Here is a 23024-nt window from a genome sequence, read left to right as displayed (position 1 = left end):
TGGGCTTCCTACCCTCCGGGACCAGTGGTGGTCTTACCTGTCGCTCCTCTGATTCACTCCTCTGACTTCTCTCCCAGGTGTTGCTCTCTCACAGGGCAGCAGGGCAACAGGTAAGCCTGTTGGCAACCAGGGGCAAAATTGGTAGTCACTTTAGGGGTGTCTTGGGTCACAGTTTGTTTTTCTAGCAGAGGCTGAGCATTTGAGGAGTGGGTGCAGTGTGTTTCTCAGAGGTGCTGTTGCTGAGTTGCGAGCTAGAGGAAGGCTGCAGGGGCTTCTGTTGGGGCCTTATCCGATGTTCAGCATCCTGGGGCTTCCTGGGGTGGGAGGGCATGAATGGCTAGTGAGGACAGCTAGCCTGCCAGAGCATCCATCCAGAGTGTTTTTTTCTTCTTCTCGCTTTGTGGCTAGGAGAGGCATAGTAAGGTAGTTTCTTACCTGTGGCTATAGAAGTAATCAAGCGCTGCTCAGTGACTCAAGGTAGCACCTATGTTTTGCAAGGTCTATGTGGGTTTTAGCTAAGTCCCTGCCTCTCTCAGGGTCTCCAGGTCTCTTTCTGTGTGGTAGGGAATTGGCTAGATGAACAGTGATGGTCTGTCCAGCTCTGGTTCTACCTGTGGGCACTAGCAGAGGAGCATTGGGCTGTTCTGGTGGATCCCACTGCTCTGTCAGGGTAGATCTTGGGCCTAAACGGAAGTTTCATGGAGCCCTGGATGAGAGCGGAGGAATGAAAGCTCCCCCACCCGACCCTCCTAGAGCAGCGTAGCACTGGCTCAGGTTTCTGCACCTGGTGTGCATGTGCTGTCCTGGTAGCCTGAGGTGACCCCTATGCCAGCTTTCTGTGTCCTCTGGGATTTCTTTCTCTCTTTAGTTCTGATGCCCTCCAAGGCCCCGGTTACCTTGGTTCTGCCATTCATCTCTGAAAGGTAGACTATTGGTCTAGGCCTCTCTTTTTTGCTGCGCAATTAGGTCCTGGGCCTAGCGCACGCTAGGGCCCAGCAGCAAACCTCAGGCCACACTCTAAGCCTGGGTCCTTTAACTGAGCTTCGAGTCAGGGGAGGTAAACATGTCCTTCAACTCAGTGTCAATCCCCGCAGTACCTGGGTTTCAGGACAGCCTTCTGTCTGTTGGGAATCTGCCCTTTTCTCTGCAAGAGGGGAAATCCGTAACTATCTGCTTTTCTCATCTTCATGGTATAGAGGATAGACCTGTCAGAAGTTTGAGGTGCTGGTTCTCAGACTTAGTTACACTGTACATTATAGTCACTTGGAGAATTAAAAAGAAATTACTGATGTCTGGGCTCTATCTCCTGAAATTCAATCTTTATGGAATATAGACCAGCCATTGGGAATTTTGTTTTCGTGGTGCTGAGAATGGAACTTGGGACCTTGTGCATAGTAGGTAACTACTCTCCACTTTGCCACTGAGCTACATCTCCAGCCCCAAATCAGGATATTTAAAAGACCCTATGATTCAGATTTGTAGCAGATTTTGAGGACCACTGTTTTTTATAGAATGAAATGACCTCTAGAATTATTTTCTCTAGGCGGAAAATCTGTATTTCACTTGCCTTTTCTCAAAGATCGTATTTCTTAAGGCTTTAAGTACAGTGTGGCTGGCTCCCAGCTCCATCTGGATTGCCAGAGCCCGGATAATGACCTGGGTCCAGGTCATTATTATAGTCAGATGATTATTATGGAATATTTTATTTATAATCAAATTATCAAGTTAATTAAAATAAAATTATTTTGTTTATTTAGCACTGAATTAGAGAGAAGTATAGCATAGTGGAAAGGCATGGCTTTCAGAGGCACGGGTTCGAATTATACTTCTGCTTTTGCATGTATGACCTTTAACAGGGGACAGCTTCTGGGAGCCTTAGTCTTTCCAACTATCCAATGGGGCTAATGCCTATTTCTCAGAGCTGGCTTGATGATTAAATGGGATAACACGCATAAAGTGAGATAGCACGAGTAAAGCGTGGTACAGAAAGTGGTGGTAAGCAGTTGTAAATTGGTCTTACACCTCCTGGGGACCAGAAGTTTTCATCATCATGACAGATGGACTGAATGACCTTTGCTTCTATTTTTGTTTGTTTTTTTTTTGTTTTTTGTTTTTTTTCCAGGACCGGGAATCGAACTCACGACCTTGCGCGCGCCAGGCAGGCACTGTGCCACTGAGCTAGATCCCCAGCCCCGACCTTTGTTTTTAGAGCTGTTCTCTCCTAGGCTTTTAGGGCCCCAGGAGGACCTTTGGTGTCTATGACTTCCTTATTCTGGAAGCAGAAGCTCTACCTCCTGTGGGGAAAATCAGGTGGCCCTCTGCTCCTGACTCCCTATTTCTTAGGCCTGATGTTTCTGTGCATGAAATAAAAACTCAGACCTGTAGAATGAATAATACAAATAGAAATAAGCACTAGATATAAATAATATTTTATGTATGATGTGATTTAAATATTTATTCATAACTAAATTAATAATAAATATTGTAAGTACATAGTTGGTGAAATGATTCTCCATCTCTTGTGGAAATCTGCTGCAGTAGCCCAGAGGGATGATCTCTTACCTCCCTCTCCTCAGCCACCAGCCCTTCTGTCCCCCAGCTTTCTGACAAGGATGATAGCCAGGTCTGTCCCTTCCCATCTTGGCCAGGGGAATATTTCTAATGCCTGGCTGCAGTAGGGAGAGGACAAGGGTCAGATAATCCAGATTTCCTTGCTATTCCTCTTCCCTTCATTTTGAAGATGTAGAAAGTGAGGTTCAGAGAAATAGGGTGACTCACCCAGGGTTACATAGATTGTGCCAACGCTGGGCCTGGAACTCACTTCTCACAGCTTTTCCCAAGCACCATAACTCTACTTCTTTTTTAAAAAATTATTCCAGGCTGGCTTTTTCTGATCCTCCAGAAAACTTCCAGATGGCTTCTTACTACTTGCTGTGGGCTCTGAAAGCAAGGAATACACGTGAAATACACCAACATAAAAGAAATATAATTGTCCAATCTGCTAAAAAATCAAACAATATTCTTTAATGCCAATTGTGGATTATTTTTGTATGTAGACATATGAGCAGACAGTTAAAATGCAGTGCGACACTTGTTATACTAGAAGGATGTGCAAGGTGATGTGGGAAACCTGAAGAGGGACTAATTAACTCATCCTGGGGGAAATCAATGCTGCTTCTCAAAGGCAGAACACTTGAACAGGTTTGAAAGGATGAATAGGAGTTTATCTGAAAAGGATGGGAGCAAGAAAGTTTTTCAGAAAGAGAGAACAGCGTCTTTATAGAGTCACGCAAGTGTTTGGTCTGTCTGGGAGATAGCAGAGATTTTTGGCTGGCAAACACAGATGAAGCTAGAGATGAGACCAGAGGGCCTTGGATGCCAAATTGTGGATTTGGACTCTAAGGCCAGGAGAGTTGGAGGATGTGTGAGGAGGCCTTGTCTACGATTCACTTCTTTCTGCCTTTTCATTCTGTTAATGAGGCTATGTTACAAAGATTAATGCTTGGGCGTCTGGTACTAGGGAGTTAGAAGTCTTGTGGAAACCATTGTTAGAGCAGCATTTCCGCCTAGGAGGTAGATGAGGAGGATCTCCCTAGGGTGAGCAAGTGGGAGGGAGGGACAGTCTCTTGATGGCTCTGGATGACGTCACTTGTAGAGAGCATCCTTCTCTACCTCTGGCCACTGTTCTTGACTGGCAGGAGAGTCCAGATGCTGTTCTGTCATCACAGTCCATAGCTCTGCAAAGACAGGGAACTTTGCATTTGTGGGCGAGGAGGGAGTACTGAACTATTATTTTATATGATTTGTGGATTTTGATTTTGTAACAATTAGCTTTTGCTGCATAATAATAGATCCTATTAAAACAACTAAACTTGATTTAGTTTATGATTCCATAGATTGGCAATCTAGGCTAGGATTCTTCCTGTGGTTCTTTGGGGATTGAACTCAGGGCCTTTGCACTGAGTTACATCCCTATGCCAAACCCCTCTTTCTGAGACAAAGTCTTGCTAAATTGCTCAGGCTGCACTTGAAATTGAAATCCTCTTGTCTCGGCCTCCCAGAGTGCTGGGGTTATAGGGATGTCCTACCATGCCTGGCTCTGTCTGGGTGATTCTCCTGGAATGGGCTGGGCTGGGCTGGGCTGGGCTTGGCTAATCTTGGCTATACTCCTGTGATTGTCACTTGGAGCCAGCTGGCTTAGGATGCCTCAGGGAGGATGTCTGAGACAACTGAGGCCTCTCTCTTCATGGTCTTCATCTTCCAGCAATCTAAACTTCCCAGGGTAGATTTTTCAAAAGGCTGTTTTAGAGTTAGTTCTAAGAGCAAAAACAGAGTTCATATACAGCCACTTAGGGCTAGGCTTGGATCTTGTTTATTGCCACTTTTGTTGCATTCTGTTGGCCAAAGCAAGTCATGGGGCTAGCCTAGATACAAAGGGTAGAGAGTCCTACAGTTTTAGGGTAGGATTGGGAAGGAATGATTGCAGGGAAGGGAAGAATTTGTAGCCAGCTTTTCACTCTACCACTCAGAATAACTTTCATCATGACAGAGGTGGTAATTAAGGTTATTCCCTTACCACGAATGAGATATAAAGAACCTTTTGAATTTTAAGTTAACATTTATGGAGGATTATGGTTTTTTTCCCAAGTATTATCTAATTTAACTCTTACAGGAACACTTATTTTCTTTTTCTGTTCTACATATGATGAAAAAACACAGGGGAGTTAAGTGAGATTAAGTGATTTACCCAAGGTCATTGGATGGTAAACCTTGTATTTGGATTTAAATTTGTCTGAGCTCATGTCTGTAGCAGCTGGCTTTGTATCATTTCTATCTATGTTGATGAGCTGAAGCACATAAGATTGTGGTGTTTCTGCTGCAGTCACTGAAGCAGTTAGCCTCTTTCCAAGTCATGCTCACCCCTGGGGGTATTGTTCTACACCAGGGGTTCATCTCCTTGTTCCCACTGGGATTACTGCTCGTAGTGTGGGTCAGTGTAATCTCTAGGGTGACAGTGTCATACCACTTGTATAGTTCAGAAGCTCAGTATGCCATGGAATGTGTTAAAAGACCATTGTACTTCTCTAGGGAAAGGGAGTAAGTCAAGCTGTTCACAAGTGATGTACACTCATGTACATATGGTGCACCCAACACGAACGAGGTGGCTGTAGCCCAGCAAAAGAGCTCTGAACCTCTGAGCACACTGGTATTGGCTCTACGAAGAGAAAGACATCTCTAGCATGCACAGGCAGGGAGGCCTTGTCTTTCTCTGGCTAGATAAATTGCTCAGGCTGCACTTGAAATTGAAATCCTCTTGTCTCGGCCTCCCAGAGTGCTGGGGTTATAGGGATGTCCTACCATGCTGAGCCCTCAGGGATATAAAATGAGAAATGGAAGCAGTAGGAAAGCATCTCATTGTCAGAAGCAGAATAGGCATGGGTATGTAGACGTGTGGCTTGTGAGGAGGGGAGGAAGGTAGGACTGCGTGGTGACAGGGATTTGAGGAGACCAAATGGTCTGTAGGTCAGGAGTGTGATGGGACAGTCATGTCCAGAGTAGTTCCATGGTAACTGCAGGCTATAGCACCAAACACAGCCCATTTTAGCACAGGGGAACATTGCCCCATATCTTGGTTTTGTATATTAGCCTCTGTCGAGTCCTTTGGTATAATTGCTATGTCGCCCTGACTCTGATGTCTTTCTTTCCCCGCAGAACTCATCTCCTGTCCCAGGTGTAACCAAGTGTGTCTTACCAGGGATGTAACTGAACATTTTCTTTGGCCGTGCTTTCCTCCTGAGCAACCCAAAATGGCCAGGGTAAGTCAGGACAAAGGAAGCGAGCAGCTGATCCTTTTCAGAGACGTGTGAGGTCTCTGGTTGTGAGTCTATCCACCTATCATGCTATCTGACCTACTATTCCTCCAGTTTTCACAGCCATCAGTCCATCTGTCTACCTAGAAGAATATAAAAATGTTTGATTTGGGAGTTTTCTGTTAAGTGAAAAATATATAGGCTTTTCCTTTAGTGTCTGCTTTTCTCATTGTTTTGGTTTTTTTTCTTTGTTTGGCTATCCTGGGGCTTTAACACACAGTCTTTGCACTTTGCTATGTCTCCCCCACCCATTTCACATTGTTTATTTTTGAGACAAGGCATTGTTCACTTGCTAAACTGCCCAGGCTAGACTCAAACTTGCAGTCCTCCTGCCTCAGCCTACAGAGTGCTAAGATTCCAGCAGTGCCTCTCACACCTAGCTAGTGTCAGTTCTTTGAGTGGAAGTTGGATGTATCTTAAAGTATCCTAAGTATTGTTTAAAGTTGTTTTTCTTTTTCTTATACCTCTTACTTTGCTTTTATTTTCTCTTTTTTCTACCTTGAGTCAAAATTCACACACTAGTCTAGATTTAAGGGGCTAGTTAATCTTGCCCATATTTAAGAACTAACATCTTTTTCCTGAGTTTCTAAATTTCTTGTCACTTACTGAATGGAATGCCCTCTGATCCACTCTCCATTAAGGTGTCCTTACCCACTACATTTTATTTATTCACTTATTTACTTACTTGATTCTTTTATCTAAGTCTTATTGAATGTTTATTATGTGCAAGGCCCTGCTGTATTGTCCTTCTAAGGAATTAATAGTCTAATTAGCAAAACTTTCAGAATCCATATCAGTTTGGTAGCCAGTATGATTCAGACACTTAGTCAAGCTTTCCCAGTATGCTTGGGATGATGGTTTAAATCAGCTCTGGCAAGATGTTTGCTGACCAAATGAATGAATACTTCGGCTAGGACAGGATTAGGCACTCTCAGGCCAAGCAGACCCCAGGTATAGAAACAGCTCTTAAAGTTGTTCTGTGCTTTCTCTTCCTTAACTATATATGGTCATCTTTCTGTATGCTCCTACATCTGGGGCTTTCTCCCCTTTGTAGGCCCATCAGATATTCTGCTTTTGCCTATGCTTTTCCTCTACAACTATTTTTCCCTTGCCTGCCTGGTGAACCTCCTTGTCATTCAATATCTAAATTAAATGTGACCTCCTAATAAAAACTCTCCCGACCACTCGTAGAATAAGTTCCTGGAAACATCTTTTTGCTTCCCTAGCAGTTGCTGTATCAGTTTTGGTCACAGCATTACCTATTTAATGGGTACCACCCTGCCTAAGTTGTGCATTCCTTAAGGGCAGATCCTTGGTTTATTCATCGGGGTATCCTCCGCTGCTGCAGGGACTTCTGTGAACAGCTCCTGGAGTGGCCACTGCTCTTTCCATCCCAAAGGGTGCTTTCTCTCACAAGCACTGCAGGCTGTTCTCCAGCGGACAATGTTCCACAGTAGTGGAGGAACTGCCCTGTAGGATGTCAGTCCCTGAAGCATTTGTAGGCAGGCCCAAGAGAGGTCATGGTCAGTAACTGCCGACTCTGTTTCTAGAACTGCTCTGAGTGCAAGGAGAAGAGGGCAGCACACATCCTCTGCACCTACTGCAACCGATGGTTGTGCAGCTCCTGCACAGAGGAGCACCGGCACGGCCCCGTTCCTGGGGGCTCACTTTTTCCCCGCTCCCAGAAGGGATCTCCAGGTACTGTTCCCTGCTCCTCAGCTGCTCCCTTCCCTCACACTGTGCTGAATTCTAAATTCCCTGGAGAATAGCTCCCTGGCCTTGTTTCCCAACTGACGGAGAAGGTAGGGGTGGTTGTGAGCCTTTCCCAAAGGGAGGAAGTCTCCTCCACAGTCACAGGGGTGACTCACCCTCGTCCCTCCCTGGTAGGCTGGGGGTGGGTTGGTGTGGGTGAAATGGTGCGGGGACCTTGAATTCTCACAGATGCTGTTTCTTCTGCCTTCCACCTCTGCTCAGAGCAGTCTGTATTGCTTCTGTTTAAGGACTGATTAACTTAGCCTGGATCAGAGTTTGTCCCTCTGTCCAGCCAGCACCGTCCATTTTAAATTACAACCTTCTGGAAAGTCTTTTCCTAAGACCCTAGAATTATAGGAGGGGCTTTCCACTTGTCAGACCCACAGAAGCCAGAGCATGATCCATGTGATTTAGCCTGGAGCCTGGCAAGCCCGCGTAGCTCATTTCAAACCCCTCACAACAGAATCCTGATGAATGGAAAGGTTTAGGTTAATTTGGGAGGATTCAGTATTCTGCAGGAGATCCATGTGCAGCAGTAGCCAGGCCAAGGCTGGTCATGGGGCACGCTAGGGCTTGTAGGTGTGCTGTTTCTGGACAGCTGAACAGATCCAGCCAGGCCATGCTTGAATTCCTCCCGGTGGCCCTGAAACCTCGCTGTCCCAGAGAGAGGCATCTGCTATTTGCAGTACCTCTCCCAAGCTGTTTCTCTTCCTTGTGCTTTGAGGGCTGTGGGCTGCTCCATGGAACTGCATGAGAGGTCTACTCAAAGCAGGATGATCCCACTTTCTCTGTTCTCTCTGGCAGGAGTGAATGGTGGTTCTGGGGACTTCGCCTTGTACTGTCCTCGACATACGCAGGAAGTGCTCAAGCTGTTCTGTGAGACCTGTGATGTACTCACATGCCATAGCTGCCTAATGGTGGAACACAAAGAACACAGGTGGGGCTGGCGGGCTACTTGAAGTGGGTTTGCGGGGAGCTCTGGGTTTCTAAGGTATCAAAATCCTTTCCCTGCCCAAGCCACCCTTTAGCCTTCTTTTTTGGCTCTTCTTGTGGGGTTTCTCTGGAAAAGGCCTGATAGACCAAGAGCCTGCAGTGCCTTTGACTGTCATTGTGGTCCCTATGGGCCCAGCTGAGACCGGGCACTGTTGGGGATTCCTGTTTGGCCGGCATGATCAGCACAGGAGTCAGCTCTCCTCAGCCTTTTTAAAATTTCTTCCCCTAGGTGCAGACACGTTGAAGAAGTTCTACAAAACCAGAGGATGCTTTTAGAAAGTGTGACTGCACAGGTGGCACATAAGAAATCCAGCCTACAGACATCTGCAAAGCAAATTGAGGACAGGTAGCACAAGCTCGTCCCTCGCCAGTGCTGGGGATGCTGTGTTCCTTCACATCCTGGGTCGGGTACCGGCCCATCAGATATAGCGCCTTGATGCACAGGACATGTGGTTAAGCAGATGTGGGCATATGTCCTAGAAGGCACATGTCTTGGCCTTGGGCCATCACTTGGTAACTGAAGCCAAGCTGGTTCAGGATGATCAGAGTGAGTCTAGGCCAAAGGATATGCATTATGAACCAGCAAGAAGTAGATGCTTGAGAACAAAAGTTCACAGTAGGTAGTAGGGGAGAGAGGAAGCACAAGCTTCTAAGTTATTGGCTTTTATGTTTGCTGTCACTCAGCTCTCATGGTCCGGAGGGAAGGACTCACTGTGTTTTGTTCCATTGTATTTATAGGATTTTTGAAGTGAAGCATCAGCACCGGAAGGTGGAAAACCAGATCAAAATGGCAAAGATGGTTCTGATGAATGAGCTGAACAAACAGGCCAATGGACTCATAGAGGAGTTAGAGGTACATGTGCACAGATGGGTTGGATGGAGGAGTTCTGTGTTCCTTCTGGGTCAGAAACCAAGCATATATCAAACAAACCTCAGAGCCTAGCCAGCCTGGTCAAGAGTCCCATATGCAGTTTCCGTAGCTCTCTTCTGCTCTTTGTATCTTAAAATATCCAGCCTAATCATGACAGTGCAGCTCAGTAAGGGCTGGAAAACTAGTTCAGACTTCATCAATGCAATGGCTTTTAAGCAGCTGCCATCTTTGACTGTGCAGGTTACGGTCTTGGAAGAAAGAGTCACAAACAACCCTCTTTTCTCAGGGGGCTGTGCCCAAGACTTGTTGACATTCATGTATTTTCTCAGTCATCACCCATTCTGTATTTGCACCTTAAAAATCTGCAGTTTCTCCCACGCATCTTCTATCCATCAGCAGGTCATGACAGCACTCCGTCTTGCTCTTTGCCTCTTGGAAATGCAGTCTCATCTGATTCCATCCGTGTCCACACTGATATACATAAGCCACTAGACTTTCCAAGCAAGTCCCAAAACAAGGTCAAGGACTCTGTCTTCTCTCTGTGTATCCAGGGCATTACTAACGAGAGAAAGCGGAAGCTGGAACAGCAGTTACAGAGCATCATGGTTCTCAACCGTCAGTTTGAGCATGTGCAGAATTTCATCAATTGGGCTGTCTGCAGCAAAACCAGTGTCCCTTTCCTTTTCAGCAAAGAACTGGTAAGGGAAGCCTCCAACCCTGCAGCCTGTCCTTGAAGTGTATGTATCTTGGGGGTAGTGAGGAAGTTCCTTTTTTTAATGGAAAGGGTTATAAGATAATAGCTCCATCCATCCTTCAAACTCAGTAGCTTTGGGTTAGGAGATGAAAATCATGTTTTACCAAATCCCATAGACCAATGGACCCAGGTGCTGAAATGATCCTTCCCTCCAGGCAACTCCACCAACTAAGTCTGCAGTTCTTTGTTCTAGGTAATGAATTCAGATATTACTCTGAACCTGAGTAATATGCAGACATCTCATATAAAGTTATCGGGGTCTAGCTGGTAGCTAAGAGGAAAGGAGAGGTTGAAGAGGATTTTAAAGTTTGGGCTTGGGAGGATGGCCATACCCAGGAGGATGAGGAGGAGGAAGAATTTTGAGAGAAGTTGATGAGGTTTATATGTGGATCTGTTAAATTTAAACTTGCTTGTAAGTAAGGCATCTGAAAGGAGACTTCCAAAAGCAGCCTTGATCAATAAGTTTGGGAGTGAGAAGAAAAGTCAAGGTTGGAGGCCGAGGTGTGGGATTCACTGGGATATTGATGCATCACTATGGGAATGTGTGTGGAAGAGGAGAGCAAATCTGGAGCCCAGGGAAGGGGAAAGAGGAAGGCTGGAAAGGAGGAGAAACCACAAGCAGAAGTGAGAGGAGAAACAGGAGTGTGGTGCGCTGAAATCAACAGAGCTTCAAAGGTTAGGTGGTCATTGCTGTCAAAGCTACTTAGGTGAAATAGGATGAATAGTGGAGAGAAACCCTGAGACTGAAGTCAGGAGGTCCCTGTTGACCTTTAGAAGGGAGTTCCAGCGAAGCAGAAGAGTTAGAAGCCAGAATGAGGAGACTGAAGATGTCCTCTCAGTCTGAGGAGGTGAGGAAGTAGAGACAGAAGTGAGAAGAAGGGAAATAAGTAGTTTGTAAATGAGACAGTTTGGGGGAAACGTATAAGTTTGGAAGGAGAGGTTGATGAGAAAGTGGAGAGGTGAGTGGTGGGGTGCGCATATTGAGAAGGAGGAGAAGGTGGGATCTGGAATGAACCAGGTGATTGCAAACACAAGGACACTACTGTCAGCTGAGATGGGAGGACAGGAAAGAAGTGGTCTAATGTAGTTCAGTTTGGACATAGGAGGGATGCAAGTTTGGGGCATTTTCTTTCTATGGTCTCTTTCTTCCTCTGTGTAGTAGAAGGTGGTAATAAGAGCTACACATTGGGCGAGTAGTATTTAAGTGAAGTACAGAATTTAGATATCACCTAGGACAGTGGAAGAGGAAGGCAACAGGAAAGGAAATATGAGAAAAAGGGCTGAGGGAGCCTTTCCAGGGTGCTGCGGAGATTAATGATCCCTTCCATGCCCCTAAACAACATGGTTTTGGACGGTGGATTAACTGAGGTTAGGAACCGGTGATGCAGAGGGAGTTAGGGTACCAGTAATATCACCGAAAAAGATGGGAAGCTGAGAAGACCCTGTGGACTGGTGGTGTAGGGCTTGAAGAATTAAGTGAGGTTAAAGAGCATGCTCAGAAAGAGAGAGAACTTGTTATGATCAGGGAGTAGGTTTCTGGTGTTGAAATTCTCATTATAGAATTATTCTCAATGACAAATAGGACCTGGTGAGTGAGCTGAAAACAGAGTGACATTGACTGACATTTAAAAAAAAAATGACTGACATTTAAAAAAAAAATCAAGGAAATAAGAGGCCGAGATGCTAGCCAGGCATAGAGGTAGACACCTGTAATCCCAGAACTCTGTGCAGGTGAGGCAGGAGGATCATGGTTTGAGCCCAGGCTAGGCAATTTAGTGACTAAGTAAAATCCTGTCTCAAAAAAAAAAAAAGCCAAGATGTTGATTGGGACATGAGTTAAGTAGGTGATGGCAGGGTAAATCAGACATTTGCCAAAGTCTTAGGTAAATGAGGGAGTTAATGATGGGAAATAGATGAGACCGCAGCAAAGGAAGATGGCCTCTCAGTAGAATGGAAGGGTATTTCAGATGCTGACTGGAAAGCAGTAATGGGGAACTCAGAGAACATTTTCCACATGTAGGGTTGTAAATGGAGGTGATTATAGAACGTCGCCTCTAAGCAGCTGATATCCTGAGCAGAATTACAAATCACTTGGGGCCCAGAAGGCATAAGAACATAGGGATTTCAGAAGCCCTGATTGGCTGGGGCAGCTAGGGGGACGGGAAGGTACTAAGGTGAAAAGAAGTGAGACTATGGGGGATAACCAGAGGCCAAAGAGCTGGGCCTTTGAGCCCTTTCACTTATCCATAGAGCCAAGGAGTGGAAGTTGTCATTTAGGAACATGATGTCCAAATAAATGACTTTGGTGCTGTCATCAGATTGTGTTTCAGATGCAGCGATTGCTGGAGACAAATTGTAACACAGATCCTGGCTCCCCTTGGAATATCAGATTCACCTGGGAGCCTAACTTCTGGACCAAGCAGCTGGCTTCCCTTGGTGAGCTAGGATCCACTAGGTGGGCTTTGACCTAAATGCTAAGAATAAATATGGGGAATCTGCTTAGATTACTGGATGGGTCAGCATATGCCCAAGATAAAGCACTCCCTGAGACCACCAGTGGTCCGAGAGTCATTCAGCAAATTTCTTTTTGCATGAGTGGGGAAGATGAGGAGTCTAAATACAATGGTAACGTAGGACTTTGTAATGAGACCAGGTGAAATCTGAGCTTTCCATTCTGCCTACATGTCCCTGTTACCTTGGTTTCATTGCTGGAGAGGGGGGCGAGACAGTGGCCCTGCTCTCTAGAATGCCATATGGGAGTGAAAATATGTCTCTGTGATCACATAGGATGTATGTGTGTGGATACATACATCTCAGTAGTAGATCATGCGTGTGTATTACAGATCCTTTGGTGTTGAGATATTAGCGGATAAGTCATGGCCTTGTGCAGTTTTCTTCCCTGCTACAGTAATTAGTAATTTTCTGGCATTTAGCCTTTTTTTCTTTTTACTTTGTGGCACCTCCAGTCATTTTATTATTTTTAAGGGTGCTTTAAGCAATATATTTAACTGAAATGCCATACACTGACTTTCATTTATTTTGGTACATCTTTTCCCCATGGTGATTTAGAGGATCTTCAAGCCAATATAAATATTTCATAAATATTTGGCCATTTGGGTATACACCTGCACAATACCCCACATCTTTCAGCCAGAAAAACACTGAGGAGTAAAGACCTGGCACAATTAACTGGGTACAATGAGAATTGCTCCAAATATTTGTTTCTCTGAGGTAAAGGCATCGCACACCTGTTCAATTAAGAAAACCATTCTTACAACACAAGATGATTTTTTATTTTTAAGCGAGGCCTAGGACACTTAGCCACTAATTAACTGCTGAATGCACAGCTACACCCCCAGCTTATGCCATGAATTCATCGGAGACAGGTTCCAACAACTCAGGCTCCTTCCCATCGGTTCTCACAAAGTGTGCTTCTCTGGGTGAATGGAGTAGGCTGGCCCTTCAGCTGAACACAGGTACCTTTCTCTTTGGCTTCCTTCTTTTTCTGATCATTATCCTTGACACATTTCAGGAAGCTATCTCTACTCTTTGAGCGTTTAAAATGCTCAACACACACACACACACACACACACACACACACACTAATCCTGTTGGCAAGTATCTTGCCCTTAAATTGCTTGTTTACACCAGTACCAACAGCATGCTGGGTAACACTGTAGGCTCTTCCAGTTTTGCCGTGGTAACATTTGTGTGGCATTCCTTTTGTAACAGTACCCATTCCCTTGGTGTGTACAATATCATCCTTTTTGTAGACTTGCATGTATGTGGCCAAAGAAAAAACTCCATGTTTTCTAAAAGCCTAGAGAACATATATCAGGTTCTCCTCCCCTTTTCCTCTGTATTTGTCATTTTGGCAAATTAGTGGAAGATGGCAGTTCTGGCCAAAAGGCTGGCACCTCCATTTAAAAGCCTATTAACTCGGGGCCTCTGCACTGAGCCACATCCCTGGCCTGTAAAAAAACAAAGGTTAATTTTGAGGCAGGGCCTCACTGAGTCACTAAATTGCCTAGGTTGGGCTTGAATTTGTAATCTTCCTGCCTCAGCCTCCCAGAGTACTGGGATTACGGGCATTTAGTCTTTAGGCAGAGCATAGACAACTTGAATTTGTGCCTATGTTGACAGCCTAATGTGCTTGTTAAACTAATGGCCAGCTGCCTCCTTCATTTCAGGCCATTAATCTCAATGAAACTACGTGGCAATGTGATAAATGATGTTAGATTTATTTTCAGCTTCCCTCCTCCCTTTGATTTAATTCAGCAGGCCTCTGATGGGCCCTGACCTGGGTTAGACCCCATGCTTTAGGTCCAAAGGTAAATCAAACCACATCCTTTCCCCTTAAGGAGCTCAGTCTTTCCCTGAGGAAGCCTCATCAAAACAATGAGGTGAAGGAGCCATTAGACTAGCGAGCAGTAGATACCATTTTCTCATGCACAAAGGGTCCAGAGACCTCAGAGGGCATTCCTGGTATCTCTTACAGGAGCTTCCTTGACATCTTCCACCTTCTTTGCTCAGCATACAGTTCCTTTGACTTGTGTCTTTCTCATTTGTCCCAGGGTGACTCTACCTGTTGCTAGTTTCTGGCATACTTGCTCCTTAGCCCAGTGTTGATTCTTCTAGTCAAGCGTTTCACTTGGGCTGTTGTCCTGCAAAAGGTGCAGGTGCTTCTTGAAGGAGCCCATGATTTCCCCAGCAGGATAGAAACAGGCTGGTCATCTGGTAAAAGCTAAACTAATTCCTCAAGTATCCTTGAGCTCTGAAGCAGGTTCATACAGGTGATGTTACTGTGGCACTGTAGACTTAGTCTTGGAGATCTGGAGTTGAATTTCCTAATCTCTGTGCCTGGTGCAGGTTTGTTGCATGATGTCCTTTGGTCTTAGGAGCAAGAAGTAGCAAGGGAGGTGGGGAAAGCAACTATTGCTTACTTTTAGAAAAACTCTCTGTTCTAAATTTGCAGGATGCATAACTACAGAAGGTGGACAACTGTCCCGGATAGATACTCCTGCTTATGGAGGCTTGCAGGGGCCACCATCCTTTTATCAAAGTCACCAGTCCCCAGCGGCTCAGCAAGAGGCTCTTAGCCATCCCTCACACAAATTCCAGCCTGCAGCACTGTGCTCCTCGTCTGTGTGCTGCTCCCATTGCTCCCCAGTCTCACCTTCTGTCAAAGGCCAGGTGCCCCCACCCAGCGTACACCCAGCCCACAGCTTTAGGCAGCCCTCTGAGATGGTGCCCCAGCACCTGGGGTCACTGCAATGCTCCACCCTGCTGCCCAGGGAGAAAGAGGTGACCTGCAGTCCTCACCCGCCAAAGCTGCTGCAGCCTTGGCTGGAAACCCAGCCCTCAGTGGAGCAGGAGAGCACATCCCAGCGGCCTGCGCAGCAACTGACTTCCCAGCCCGTGTGCATCGTCCCCCCACAGGACATTCAACAAGGAGCCCATGCCCAGCCCCCATTACAGACGCCCTCCATCCAAGTGCAGTTTGGCCACCACCAGAAGCTGAAGCTCAGTCACTTTCAGCAGCAACCGCCGCAACAGCAGCTGCACCCTCCGCCCCCTCCGCCCCCTCCACCCCCACTGCAGCCACCCCCAACTCTACCTCCATCCCAGCACCTGGCTTCCAGTCAGCACGAGACCCCCCCTGGGTCTGCCTGTTCTCAGAATGTGGACATAATGCACCACAAGTTTGAGCTGGAGGAGATGCAGAAGGACTTGGAGCTCCTCCTTCAGGCCCAGCAGCCCAGCCTGCAGCTGAGTCAGACCAAATCTCCTCAGCATCTTCAGCAAACCATTGTGGGGCAGATCAACTACATTGTGAGGCAGCCAGCACCTGTCCAGTCCCAGAGCCAGGAGGATGCCCTGCAGGTGAGCCACCCACCCTAGGAATGCTCAAGAAATGCAGCCTTCCCAGTCAGTGTGGTGCAGGAAGCAGTTTCTTCATCTTAGGGTGACCTTGAGCTCAGTTCTTAGATTTCAGAACCTCTCTGGACTCAACCTCCACATCAAGGAAGCTATAGGGAGCATAGTGCCTAGTCCCAACACAGCTCCCCAGAGTGACCTGGTTTAACCTGGTCTTCCTGGAGGACACTGGGGACTTTTCCACAGATGGGACCTTCTAAGCTATGCTAGACTCCTGCCATTGCCAGAGCAGATATATCCTTATCTTTGTAACTTCCCAAACTCTCCCCTGGGAACTTATCCTAGGAAAGGGGAGAGCTTAAGGAGGCACTTTTGTAACTCTGCACAGGTGTGGAGTTAAACTGTATTTCATATCTACTAGATTAGGCATGTGTTTATATATATCATTTATCCAACACTGTATTTATCCAACAATTAGTATTTACTCTCAGTATTTTATAGGTGCAGCAATGGTGATTAGAGAGAGCAGGCAGTTTGCCTAGAGATTGTACAGTGTTGAGTAAAGACTTGGATCCCATGCATTTTTGATAACACCACAGAAGAGGCCTTAATCTCATCTTAGGGGGAAGTTGAATGCCTCTCCTCTATTTTCTCAGCTAAAAGCCAATTGAGGAAGTGTAGTTTGTACCTCTGTGATATTTTTGTATTCCACATCTTTATTCTTAGCTCCTGTTTTCCTTTTTTCCCCAGATCTCCTATTCTATCCTTTCTCTCCCTACCCCTTCTCACTTTTTCCTTTACTTGCCTCCTGAACATCTATAATCACATATTTTCAAAGAAATACTACAGACTTTTGCCTTGTCAAAAAAATGTAAGGCCTCACACTTATACTTCAGCACTAACAACTCCAGATGCTACTTTGCTGAGGCTCAATTCATATACCTTGGAAGGTGTATGGAATAATTCCTGTGGTGACAGAGAAGGCTTAGGGTCCAGAGAGGACCACAAGGTAAATCTGAATAAAAACTGTATTATGGGGCTGCAGGTATAGCTCAGTGGTAGAGTGCTTGCTTAGCATGCATGAAGCCCTAGGTTCAAACCCGAGCACTGCAAAAACAAACAAACAACAAAAAAGTAAAGCAAAACAAAACAAAACAAAACAAAACAAAAAACAAAAAAAAACCCGTGTCAGGCTTGCTAAAGTTTTTATGACAAAGTTAGCTTTGAATTCTTGGTTTGGGTTCTGTCATTATGAGGTAGTTTTACAAAGGGTTTAGATGCCAGTCGTTTTCATTTTTGAAATCATTTAAGCAGTATACATGTAGGTAGTTGCAGTGGGCAGGACAGGATAGACACAAGCTAGACCTTGCTGCTGCTTCTGTTGCTCTTCTCTGAAGTAAAACCACCCAAGCTCTTACTTTCTTTTCTAGGTTACAGATGAGCCTCCAGCATCAGAGGGCCCAAAGCCAGCTCTCCCTCCTGACAAGAATGCTGCTGCTGCTGCTGCTGCTGCTGCTGCTGCTGCCTTGCCGCAGACATCTGGGGAAGAAACTCCTCACGGTGTCCCTTCGGTGGACAGCACCATCCAGCACTCCTCTTCGAACGGGGTGAGAAAGGTACTAACGGAGCCTGCTTTCCCTGAGGTGGGACCCACTGCCAGCCCAGACCCCGGGCTCCTGGATGCAGACGAGGGGGTGGGGGGAGGAATGTCTCTGTTCCATCCTGGGATGCCAAACAGCCCTGACTCATGCCTTCTGTCCTAATGAGTCAGCAACATAGGTCCTTCTCCGCCTCTACTTTCACTCCCACACATATATTTCAGATGGGGACGACCGGGCTTCATTTGGAGTGGAAGGGAAAGGGGGAAGAGCCAATTTATCAAACACTCTGCCTTTGGAACTGTGTGCAGTGCTTTGTGAGCATTATCTCACTTAACCTTCCCTTCCAAGAGTTGTATGAGGTGACCACTGAAAGCTGAAGTTCAGGGCCTTACAACTAGTAGAAGAGAGAGCTGAAGTTTTTTCCTTTTGGCAATGAAAATGGGGAAAATATTTTGTGGCACCCACAGCCCAAGACTGATTTGCCTTAGAGTTTGAATCAGTGCATTTGTTGGGTGTGTGGTCAAGGGATGTCTCATAGAGGTACCTGAGCACGTGGGGACACAGATTTCTTGAAGATGAGCTATGGGAGACCTTCTTGTCCATTTTCCTTCCAGCTTTCTGGGAGTGCTTATTCACCTTGACAATAACCCAGAGCCCCACAACTCTACCTTTCCCTTCTGCCACACCCTTGTCTTGCCTCAAGCTGGAACCTTAGTATTGTGCCATGTCCTCCACTCCCCTATCCCTGTGCCCCTTGGCCCTGTTCCACTTCTCCTGTTGCCTTCTCAGGCCTTGTGCCTTTAATCCTCCTGGTGACTCCAGCCAGCCCTAAACTTGAAGCTCTGAGGTTAGCTCCCAGCTTAATCCCCCAGCCCTGTAACATCCTCTGGTCTTGAAGCCCCAGCTCTGCTAGTTACTCAGTGGCTGCGCCTCATCAAGCTTCCCCAGAAGCACAACTGCCACGCGTGTCCTAGATCAGTCAGTCTCAGTGACACTGGAGATGAGAATTTAGAAAAGGGTCACAGAAATGAAATGTTAGGAAAAAAATGAAATGTTAACTTGAACATTTTTGGTGACTCTTGGAGTTTGGGTAGGCCTCTGATACTAGTGACCTTTTGCCTGCTTTGTTGAAAATAGTTTGCCCTAGAGAGACCCTAGAGATCCTATGTAAGGGGCAATTGAAAAATAAAGTTGAATGTATAAATTAAAAAAAAAAAACTTTTTATGTAAAAGACATACTATTAATCCTCCATTAGGATATAGTTCAGTGGCATAAGTGCCTGCTTGGCAAGTGCAAGGTCCTGAGTTCAATTCCCAGCACAAAAAATCATCTGTAAAATACTTTCCCTTGTTAGTGTACACTTATCCCAAGAATAATGTTTATCCCATTATTCTTGCCACTTTCTGAAGCCGCTCTGGAAGTCCTCTTTCATGGGTGTCTTTATGAGATGTGATCAACATGAGATGAATGCTACTGCCAAGATCCATCCAATGGAAAGGCAATCTCATAAAAAGATTATTGTGTATCCATCTTATTCACCAGATCTGGCATCCTGCAACTTCTGGCTCTTCTCCAGAGTCAAAATGACCATGCAACTTCTGGCTTTTCCATGAAAGATAATGACCATGAAAGATAAATGTTTTGAACTGATTCAAGACAACAAGGCAGCCATGACAGTTCAACTGAAGACCCCCACAAAAGAGATCCTTTGTGGCTCTTCAAGGTTTCGTGGCTCTTAGATCTTGTAGTTGGGTTATCCCAACTAAAACAATTATGCACACTAACACACAAAACTCTTTGTGTGTGTCAAATACTCTGCTAGGTGCTGCGTACACATAGGTCAATAAAGTAGTTTTATGTTTAGAGTCTACATTTACAGTGGAAGAGATAAACAAGTAACAAAAACAAATTATGGTAAAGTGCTATGGTAGTCATTGGGGTGTGCCCTAGGGGAGCATCTAACTTTAGGAAAAGGGCCTGTTTACAGAACATTTCCTAGAGGACATGATTTTAAGCTGAAATCTGAAGAAGTTGAGCTAGTGAAGAGGGAAAGTGAAATAAATTAGTCTAAGGGAATGATAACCTGAAAAATCCAAAAGTAAGAGAAATTCTGGGGCACTTCAGGGGGCTTCAGATAACTCGGCTTGATAGGATATACTCTGGGGAGTGAGACTGATTGGCACCAGAATGGTGGGAACACTTTGTCAATTATGTTTAGAGTTGGGATTCAGTCTTGGGGACTTGGGAAGTAGGTGAATGAAGGACTTCTAGCAGGAAGGAAGGAAGACACGGCTTGAGTGAAATTTGAAGGGTCATTTCAGTGGTGGTAAGGGAGACCAGAAGAATACAGAGGAAAAAGAGGAGATTGAATGAACTCAGTAGCCATGGGGATGAAGAGGAAGCAAGGGTTTCAAGAGTTATCAGATCACAAGAGTTTTGGACTTGGTGTCTGATTGATGGTAGGAGTTGAGGCAGAGAAACTTCTTTGACTCAATGTTCGGGTGTGTCTTGGCTCATTGGGATGGTAACACGGGGAAAAGCACATACCTGAGTGGAAGAGGAAGTTGAGTTTCAATTGCCCATGTTCTCCCATGGCAGATGACTAGGCAGCTGCTGTAGATGTAAGTAGTTCATCTGGAAGTTTGGGGCATGCTCAAGTGATGGAAGTCATGCAAAAAATGCTGTTGCTTAATTGTTGAGGCTCAGTTCTGTTCCTGCACATGGTGTGGTAGGAGAGGGGTGAACCATATCCAAGCGTGCAGACTTTGTTGCTTCTGTAACGAGCACAGGACTCTCTGAGTAGTAAGGGACCCTGCCCTCCTGTGTGGTTGCACCTTGGCAGTGAAGTTAGTGAAAGTCCTAGGACTGTCTGACTTCTTATTTTGAGCTGTTCTGGCCCTTCAGAACTGAGGATCATGTAGAGGTTTGCAGGAGTAGAAGGCCTCATATTTTTCAGGTGTTTATGGTCTTAATGGCCTGGACTTCCAGAAAAAGGATTCACAGGGTTATCACTTGGCCCAGAGGAACCTTTGGGTTGACACAGATGTATTGATTGTATACAAAGTTGCTCCAATAGAAAAAAAGGCTTTCTTTTTGGAGGAATTTGTTGCCTTGAAGCTGGGATTAGATGGGGTGGAGAGTGGGAAGCCTGAGAATATCAAGCATGTGAAGTATCTTATCACTGAATAATAATTTGTGTAGTATTTTTTTACTTTTTCATAGGACTTTACATGGATTATTCCATTTTATCTCTTTGTTTATCCTAGCAATACTATGAGGAAGCCACTTTGTTATTTCCCTTCGAAAGATGTGGACACTGAGACACAGAGAGGTTAAGTGATCCACCTAAGAGATATACAGCTGAACATGGGCAATGTTAGGACCAGAGCACAGATTCCTGGCTCACCACTGTGCTCAATATTAGGTTAAATTTCCTCTCTTTGTATACTGCAGTGAGAGAAATAGGATTCAGTTTGGCCTCTCACCTGCTGGATTTTCCTGTGTCTGTATTCTTTCAAGTAACCTGAGGCCTAGCTGGGGAGTGGTCTGAGGACCCAGCCTCCTTTGGTCTTGGTTATCTTTATCGCCCTATGCTGGCTTGTGAGTGACAGGGAAACCAAAAGTCTATCTGAAGGTCCCAGACCAGAGGAACTTGTGGCACCAGGCATCTTTCTGTGTGTTCCATGTCAGCTCTAGATTACCACAAGAAGGACTTTTGTTAGAGAATAACATCTGTGAAAAGGACTTTGGACTTGGTGCTAAGTGAGGTCATAGTAAAAATGAAATGTGAAAATTCTAGAATGGATTTTTTTCCAGAACTAAAGTTTGTCCTCCCAGAATCAGCTTACCTTTCCCCTTCAGGATATTTTAAAAGGAATTTTGACATTTGTGACAGAAGTGCAGGCTTCTCAGTCTTGGTTCAACCACTCTGAAAACAAAACCATGATCACAACTCTACAACAGAACCTCTTACCTCCCAAGTGAAACTGGCAGATGTTTTGATGGCTTCTTTTCATACTTCTGAACTAGTCAACTACTGAGCTGGATGATCCTTTTCTCAAAGCTCTCCATGGAGTCAAAGCCATAAGCATCACAGACGCCCTGAGTCCCAGTTCACCTGCAAGAGCGACCTCTCTTCTGCTCCTCACAATGTAACTCCAGATCTTCTCCGGAGGACTTTGAGATCGGGGGGATGCTGCTCATGGCTTGAGAAGAGCCTGAGATATACTTCCAGTAAATGATATGGAAGCAACAGGCCTTTCTGTGACCCAAATTTTTAAAAGTGATGCAGAATAGCAAAGGATAATGACTCAAGATTCAAGCGACTTTTACACTATTATTAAAGCACTTCAACTGCCTGAACTCTTCACTTAACTCTTATAACAGCTCAGTGAAATTTATATCATCCTGTGGAGGAGGGAATTAAGTCCCAGAGATGGAAATTGGCTTGCTTACACTAACACTGTAAACCCTGGGGTGTGTGAGGATATACTAGAAATCTTGCCTTGACAGTCTCCAAATACACCGTTAGGAACCAGATGGACCATGGATGATATTCAACCTCAGCAATGACCTCTTCCTCGCGGCCTGGCTCTGACAGTAACTAGAATGTTCTCAGGACCTTGTGAAGCTTTCTCAGGGTATGTCCTGTGTCCTGACCAGCACCTGCAGAGTAGTGTAGACATCTACTCAGGCTTACTCAGGAGTTAAACAAAATACTTCCCAGGTCTGGCTTCCTAAATTTAGTACTAGCTAAAAGACCTGTCTTCTTAGTTCTTGATTTCATTCACAGACCAAACCTATGATCTTTGCCTACTTCTCCTGGCCCATGAAAAAACAGGCCTTTATTCATAGGCCATAAATTTCCTTCCCTGACCTGGGTAAAACACCTCTGGCCAATTCTCATGAGCCTCCAAGGGTCGGGGTTTTGAGAGTTTCACTCATCCGGCTTTCACTTCAAACTAGACTCCACTTATTCCTCTCTTTTTCCTTCCACCTCAGACTCTGGGATTGTCTGTTTTTCTGTCTTTCCCGGATGATCAGGTACTTTTCAGTTCTTTTCTCTACACTATCCATAAACATTCTTCTATTTGACTTTGGTCATTTGGCATATATCAGCATCCATAGGAGTAGCCTTGGTTAGTGTGAGAGCTTTTCATTGACCGGGAATGGCACTCACTGTCAAAAGCAAAAACTTTGCTATAGAAGTCAACACATGAAATCAATTACTAGAAAAGTTAGTCCTTTCCTTATCTATTGTATTCAGCTGTTTCAAGATCTATTACTATTTTTTTTTTTTTTTTTT

At 45.3% G+C, this 23024-nt stretch overlaps 1 protein-coding gene and 1 long non-coding RNA gene across 7 annotated transcripts in view; one reads left to right on the top strand and one right to left on the bottom strand.

Moving 5' to 3' along the window:
* The window catches only part of Trim66 (tripartite motif containing 66), a 53744-nt gene that overhangs the window by 16278 nt on the left and 14442 nt on the right, over positions 1-23024 (top strand). For 5 of the 6 annotated variants that reach the window (XM_005380224.2, XM_013511885.1, XM_013511884.1 and 2 more), the window contains 9 exons: positions 5713-5816; positions 7421-7568; positions 8427-8559; positions 8845-8961; positions 9354-9468; positions 10038-10184; positions 12559-12676; positions 15216-16123; positions 17548-17733. In XM_005380224.2, the coding sequence (XP_005380281.1) occupies positions 5713-5816; positions 7421-7568; positions 8427-8559; positions 8845-8961; positions 9354-9468; positions 10038-10184; positions 12559-12676; positions 15216-16123; positions 17548-17733 (1976 nt within the window). The remainder of the gene's footprint in view (positions 1-5712; positions 5817-7420; positions 7569-8426; positions 8560-8844; positions 8962-9353; positions 9469-10037; positions 10185-12558; positions 12677-15215; positions 16124-17547; positions 17734-23024) is intronic. The other variant, XM_013511883.1, reaches the window with a different exon arrangement.
* On the bottom strand, positions 37-21403 carry LOC102019055. Its single transcript, XR_260194.1, has 3 exons — positions 20267-21403; positions 2779-2940; positions 37-116 (listed from the first exon to the last, which is right to left on the bottom strand). It is a non-coding gene; the product is annotated as an uncharacterized LOC102019055 (long non-coding RNA).

This window comes from Chinchilla lanigera, unplaced genomic scaffold (genome assembly GCF_000276665.1).
Source record: "Chinchilla lanigera isolate Chin_1 unplaced genomic scaffold, ChiLan1.0 scaffold00013, whole genome shotgun sequence".
Classification (NCBI taxonomy): Eukaryota; Metazoa; Chordata; class Mammalia; order Rodentia; family Chinchillidae; genus Chinchilla; species Chinchilla lanigera.
The sequence above is the reverse complement of the archived record's forward strand: the minus strand, read 5'-3'. Positions and strand labels throughout refer to the sequence as shown.